The 6700-nt window shown below is 38.1% G+C and overlaps 1 protein-coding gene across 2 annotated transcripts; it reads right to left on the bottom strand.

Moving 5' to 3' along the window:
- Positions 1 to 1325: 1325 nt before the first annotated feature.
- On the bottom strand, positions 1326 to 5861 carry LOC115807464 (leukocyte elastase inhibitor-like). Of its 2 annotated transcripts, none has more exons than XM_030768459.1 (6): positions 5668 to 5861; positions 4589 to 4706; positions 4269 to 4386; positions 3437 to 3579; positions 2820 to 2987; positions 1326 to 1733 (listed from the first exon to the last, which is right to left on the bottom strand). In XM_030768459.1, exons 1-6 carry the CDS (start codon positions 5859 to 5861, stop codon positions 1326 to 1328), a joined length of 1149 nt encoding a protein of 382 aa, XP_030624319.1. The 2 variants fall into 2 exon arrangements, with proteins under 2 accessions (XP_030624319.1, XP_030624320.1); XM_030768460.1 differs by having other exon boundaries at positions 4589 to 4720; positions 5694 to 5861.
- Positions 5862 to 6700: the final 839 nt, after the last annotated feature.

Below are 6700 nucleotides of genomic sequence, written 5' to 3'. Positions count from 1 at the left end.
AAAAAAAAAAAAACATTTGTTGTGTTGGTAATTTTTTTAATGGGTCACAGAGACTCATCCATTCTAAATAGTAAATTTTAATCTTGTTCGGTTAACCGTTAATAGTTGGTTAATGAGCGTCGGTTATCAGTCAGAAAAAATCTTGAATTGAACATCCCTAATCTGGTGTCTCACAGATACAGGTATATTGATTCAACGGATATAGTGACTGTTAATACCAGGCACTGGCCAATGAACTGCTGCAGTATATTGTCACTGTGGTCCCATTCTGCTGTCTACCTCATTACAGCACAGTGAAATGACTCCTTCAAAATTCAAACTTGCTCTTGGGGAAATCTGTTTGAACTCAGTGTAAAAAGTTTATGACCCAATTCTGGATTTGTGGCCCAAACATGTTTATCACATTGGTTTCACCTGTTCTGCTTGGCTATGATCATGACCTTTTGGGTAACAGAACCATTGTCCATCTATGTGTACACTTTCCAAATATTAGTCCACTTTAAGAAAGACTACAAGTATTATTCTATGTAAAATGTAATACATTGTCAATATCTGCTGAACATCCTGGAACCTCATATTTAAGACGATATGTTATAACTAAGGAGCTACACTAATCATTAAAATTGCCAGTTCTTCCTAAGAGGGTTTTTGCTACTGCAATACTGTGTTTGTAGATCTTTTATAACGTAAATAGTAACTTTATTTTATCAATGTATGTTTGTGCATACGAAATATATATCATAAGCTAGACATTTTGTTGGTACCCATTATAAGCAGAGACAGAATGTCCTGTGGTTTGTGAAATGTTTTATGGGTTAGCAAAGTTTTCCTGAGAATATCAGTTGCTTTGGCAACCCTGATAGTGTAATGCTGACCATATTTTCTGTTTAATTGCTGAGATTTGTAGGATGAATGGAAATCTCTTTCAGAGAGGCAATTTCACTCATAATTTTGTGAATGGCTATTTCTCTGAAATTCCTGTTATAATCAAAACAAGAAGTGTGTCCTTGATTAAATTCAGATATCTAAAGGTCATGTGCGGGTTGACTGAGCAGTTGACTTTTTACAGTTATCACATGTACATTTTACTTTGAATGCATTTTATTTTTTAACTGCATGTAACAAAAAGACATGAGTGTCACAATTGTGTTTCATTCTCATTCATGAAAATATTGTGAAAAATAGCACAGGAAATGTAAAATCAAGTTAAAGCCCCCAAATCTTTGCATCAGATTGCTCCTATAACATGCATAAAGTAATCAAATGTGTGCTATCATTTCTGAAACAGCCCTGCTAGCAGAGAGTGGCACAACAAGAAGTGAGGTTTAAGGAGAGCTGTAGCGGCCACAGAAAAGGATGCTCTGAGTGGGGTTGTGGCGAATGAAAAAGAGGAAGGGGTGATCCGCAACAAAAAGCTTGGGGGCTACTGTGCCACATCGTTCTGTCAGAGTGGCACCGGCTGCTCCAGCAGCCTCTGTGCCCTCCTCATTCACATCCACAAAGCACTTGTGCACCACCTTGGACAGCACCAGATCTTTGTTGGGTGACATTCCTGAGAAGTCACACTTATGCTGGTCAAAGGCATCCACCATGCCCATGCTGATCAGGAGATCTTTCAGGTCATGGGTCTCCTCCATCCTGAACCTGGGCAGGCCAACTTCTACCACCACATGATTCATCTGATGAGATTTTGTCCATTTTACAAAGTTCTCATGGGTGAGCTCCCTCTCCAGCTTAAAACAGAAGTGAAGATAAGAAAATAAATCTAGTGTGTACAGCTGAATGGGTGGTAGAGAGAGAGAAGGTAAATAGTTCCATACAAATAAGCTTTTTGGTGAAGTTTTGTAATAATAGGTGCTTTCAGTCTGAACAGTTCTAGGGTCTCAGTCAAGAGGAACTACCTCCTGGGGAGCGTTCTAGGGCTTTTTTTCTGTTTGTATTCGCACCGCCAGTAGGAACGCTGAAGTGACGTAAGCTGGCCAATGGTGGTATAGCAACGTCACGCTAAGAGCTGTTGTTTGCACGGCTAACCAGGGTAGCTGCACATTTTTTAAGTACAAATTTAATGACTTGTAAGACCTTTTAAAAACCTCTAAAAGGAAAAAATAATACCATTACTATGGCTAAAGAAATCGACAAACTAGACTATATAGTATACACAGTTATTGAGTTTTACTGAATTTGAATGATAGAAATATTCAGTGCACATTAGCTAACATAACTGCCCTCTCATTAACAAAAATAAAACTGTATGGCGATAGACCCAGTCCAGTGGAAAAAAATGTCCCCCTGCATTTACCACCGCAGTCGCCGTGAACGACTTGATGGGCATAGTGCTTTTCCTGTTGTGCTGCGAAAATGCCTACCCTGAAGTAGGAGCTAAAAAAAAGCCCCTCAAAACGGCATTCTAAGAACTATGACCGTTCTAAGTTCTTGTGGTGCGAACACGTGAAAAAGGGGGTACTTTCTCAAACAGTTCAAATAACTATGGAAAAGTTCCTCTGGTGCGAAAGCACCTAATATATTACAAGCCTGGGTTCAAACAATCCAATAAGCAGAAACATGCGGACAAAAAATGGCTTTTTCCAGAAGACAAATTCCATTATTCAAAAACAATCAACAAAACACATTTCCAGTCTGTTGCAAAGGTATGAGAGCATAGACTGTAGAATCTAAAGCTAAAAACAATATACAAACTGTGATCCTTGTCCACTGTCAATCCTTAAGAATACCTTACACCTCAAAGAAGTCTTTTTGTCTAATTTTCACACTTAGCAAGGCCAGTTAGACTACAATAGGATCATATTTTACACTCTTACCTTCTCAAGACCAGTGGTGTCATCAGCTATCCCATTTGGGAGCATGATGAGCATGCTAAGGTCTTTTCCTTTATAAGGAAGTTCCAGAATCTGAATGTTGACTTCAGGGATGAAGGCCAAGGGGAACTGGCCTGTCTGAAACATCATTTGCACTGGTTTTGTCTCATTCTGGAAACAACAAAAAAGGATATATTAAGATCATGTTTAGGTTGTATAGTGCACAGATCATCGTGCTAACTGGAAAACATCAAACTGGAACCTGTGATCATATCACTATGCTTTACAGCTTAAAATATTGCTGTTGCTGTGCTTTAGCTAAAATGATACTCCTGATATACTTGTAATAGATCATTTATAAAGATTAAATATGCCATTAAAAAGTGTGTGTGTGTGTGTGTGTGGCTATAATATGTAGCTCAATGGGTGTCACAGCTATGGCTAAATTTTTGTGTTTTAAGGCATATTTGTCTATTATTTTCCATCAGAGCGAGACTGACATTTCTCTAAACAAGTCATGTTCTGTATGTTCCACATCTGTGAATATAATGCAAGTACTAACTACTAAAACATGTTCCCTCATACATACGTGCTTTGAAAACAAAAAAGCATAACTATACCTTTTTCAGTTTAAACTGAATTTCTCTAGTGTTATGTTCCACAAACTTGTTCTCCCAGAAGCCCTTGAAGTAAACGGCGTTAACCAAGACGAGTCTTGTATCCTGGCAAACAATTCCTTTAATCAGCAAGTCCTTGATTTTGGCTGTGATGAAGTTGATTGTAACATTAGTCACCATTTAAGTAAAGCAAGTGGAATAGCTTTTCTACCATTCAAAATATTACACAGCAGTATAAATATTCAAAAATTAGAACTATATTAGAAAATGATGCCTGTATACTTTGGGATGGATTTACTAAATGTTTTACTGTTGTTTGAAGTACATATGAAACTCTTAGCACAAGCATAAAATCTCAAGAGTCGATGTCCTAGGCTGAGAGGTTTGCTGATTTTGAAAAGACAACTCTTGTGAGTTGTTGATTTTTGCACAAGCATTTGAACGTCCAGCCTTGGGTGTGTGTGAGGCAGTGTCAGTTGTTCTTGGTGGGAACAGAAAACGTAGTTGAAGAGGACATGAAAAAAGTTTCAGTACCATGGGGACAGAAGCATTTGATATTATTTACAAAGTTTGACCATAGTAGTCAATTGCTTGAACTATTTAATATGTAGGACAGATATGTGCATGCCAGGAAATACATTTTCTAAAATCATGACACAGATTTGAGTGAACATTCACTGTGTGTTTGTCTTTTTCTCGATCTCACAGGCAAAACGGATAACTTTGTCCTTGCTTGTATAGTGAATTATGAACTGAACTGATCAGGTTAAAAATGAAAAATGTAACATATTGGTCAAACATTTAAACTTGTGTATAATTTGATGATAAAACTGACCTTGAGTCTGTTTCTCCACCCAGCCGTTTATGTTCTTACGGACAGCCTCTGGGTTTGATTTGAAGTCCACAGCATCCAGTTCAGCCCCATAATATTTTTGGGTGTCTTTCAGGAATTCCTGGTAGATTTATCATAGAGTAAGGAGATCAGTACTGACATTAGTATGAATTCATTCATGCATTGTGACAAACAGGCTATTCTCAAACTCTATTCAGTTTAAAGAGGTGTCCTTTGCATTAGGTTGAGTAATGGAAATTACAAAACAGATACATTTTCATCTGTGAGAATCCCTTGTCAAGCAACAACAAAACTGGTCTCACCTCAACAAATTTGAAGGACTGCTCTCCATACAGACGATTGGCCAGGCTCAGAGAATATGGAGCTCCCCCTCTTTGCAACTCACAGATGAGCTTGCTGAAGCCCACGTGAATGTCTGTGCTAAAGGGAACACACTGAGAACAAAACAAAACAAAAAAAGGAAATTTCTTAAAAATTAAGCCACACTTGACTTAAAATTTTTAGTTTTGTTACTTACAACTCGAGTCTTATTTTTTATTTTACCCTGTGTGTAAACTCAGCAACAGCAAGCACCTTTCCCCCAAAACTGTATTCATCCACAACCATCATGTAACATCCAAACTGACAGCTTTTAGGCTCTTTGATTAGTGGTTGATTAATTTTCACATCTTACAGTTTCGACGAGTTGCAGGAGCTGGGTTTTCTTGTGCTAGCTGTACCTGCTGTATGTGTTGTGCTTGTTGTACTTGCTGGCCTTGTACTTGTATTTGTGGTTCTTGCTGTACTTCCTGGCATTGTTGTACTTGTTGGTACTGCTGCACTTGCTGTATTTGTGGTGCTTGCTGTACTTGCTGGTCTTGCTGGAGCATTGGATGTGCAGCCGTTCCAGACCCCATGACTTTAGTGATGAACAGGACCTGCAGCATCATTTTGAACATGGTATTGTGATTGTTCAGAACACTTGAATGAACACACTATCACACAACGTCATGATTTCCATATTGCTATTCTTGCACTGAACTGAATGACTTTACTAAAGCATTGTCTCTGGAGGAGCCTAAACTTTATTCTTTGGTATATCTCATAACAACCATAGAAAATATTAAATGCAGATAGGAGTGGTAATCTGTTGAAGTCTCCATTTAACAAAAGTGCTCTTGTTGAGATTTTTAATCACAGAAGACATTCTTAACTCCTTATGGACATCCTTACATCCCAACCTCACTCTCAAGGCATGACTTAACTATGTTAAAACCCTCTCCCTCTTATCACAGTCAATTTGCCAGCTTCAGGATCACACATTCTATAGGGTAAGGTCTGATAGCTGTTCTGTGAGGTAAGGTCTAAGAGCTGATGTCTGAGAATGTCCCATACTGGCCACTGTAATGAAAAGCTGTGTAAACTCACCTCAGACATCTGAGCTGCAGTGTTGCCTTTAGCACCCAGATAGACCATGGCCAGTGCTGAGGAGATACTCAGAGGAGAATAGAACACATTGCCTGTCTCATTTCTCTCTCTGATCCTCTTAAACAGGTCGACGGAGAAACTGATGTTTGCCAAAGTCAAAGATGCCATTTTTTAAGACTGAGAACACAAAAAATGATGCAGAGTGTCAAACATTTGAGTTATAATAATAAACCGGACCATTTAGCACCTTTGCTCTGACAGTCAGAATGAACGTAATGTCAGCTAAAAATAGCATGTGACTGAGGTAACCACAAAAACAGGCAGAATTAATTGTTAGCCTTTATTATTTTATAATTGGACAATTTTACCACTTTCATCCAATTTGAAAAATTACTTTGCCTCTTAAGCTTGTCTGCCTCTTGTTTTTGGGCCTTTGTTCAGTTTTCAGAGCCACCTGCTAAGCTTTCACCTCCCTACCCGTTCATCAACTGGATGTACTCTACAAATAATTCAATATTAAACACATATTTCTTTATTTTACAGCAACATTGCCATAAACACAGGACTGACATATGAGCTTCAAGAGCAACTTATTTATCAAGGTGTCCAGAAGTGTCTAAAGACAAATTCCCCTGAGATCACTAGAAATTTCAGATATCATGACATATAATCATCTGGTACAGCTCCTTTGTGCAACATTTAGTTGCTTAATTAATTAGAAAGTAACAATAAAGGTGATTTTGCATGTTGTATGAATTAATCGAAAACTGTGTGGAGTTAGATCTGTGGCATAGAATATGCAATATTTTTCTGACTCCTTCCTGGAATTCTACTCCATGGACATCTGTGATCTAACTGTCTTTCTGCATGCGATTTGTTTGCTTTATTGTGACTGATACCTAAAGGCTTAAGCATTGTTTGACCTCATTTTCGGGATTATGCACAAATTAAACCATAAAAATTGCACCAGTGTGGTAAGGACTGTATAAATGACTGAATACCTGTAG

This window comes from Chanos chanos, chromosome 3, assembly GCF_902362185.1.
Source record: "Chanos chanos chromosome 3, fChaCha1.1, whole genome shotgun sequence".
NCBI lineage: Eukaryota > Metazoa > Chordata > Actinopteri > Gonorynchiformes > Chanidae > Chanos > Chanos chanos.
Note: the sequence above shows the minus strand (reverse complement) of the source record. Positions and strands in the feature narration are given on the sequence as shown.

Bases quoted from the DNA above. Each gene is read 5' to 3' on its own strand.
- LOC115807464 (XM_030768459.1), bottom strand. From the start codon at position 5,861: ATGGCATCTTTGACTTTGGCAAACATCAGTTTCTCCGTCGACCTGTTT. The intron at 4,387-4,588 runs GTGAGACCAGTT...TAAATCTACCAG, and splicing joins AGTCCTTCAAATTTGTTGAG to GAATTCCTGAAAGACACCCA. The intron at 3,580-4,268 runs GTCAGTTTTATC...ACTTCATCACAG, and splicing joins GGTGGAGAAACAGACTCAAG to CCAAAATCAAGGACTTGCTG.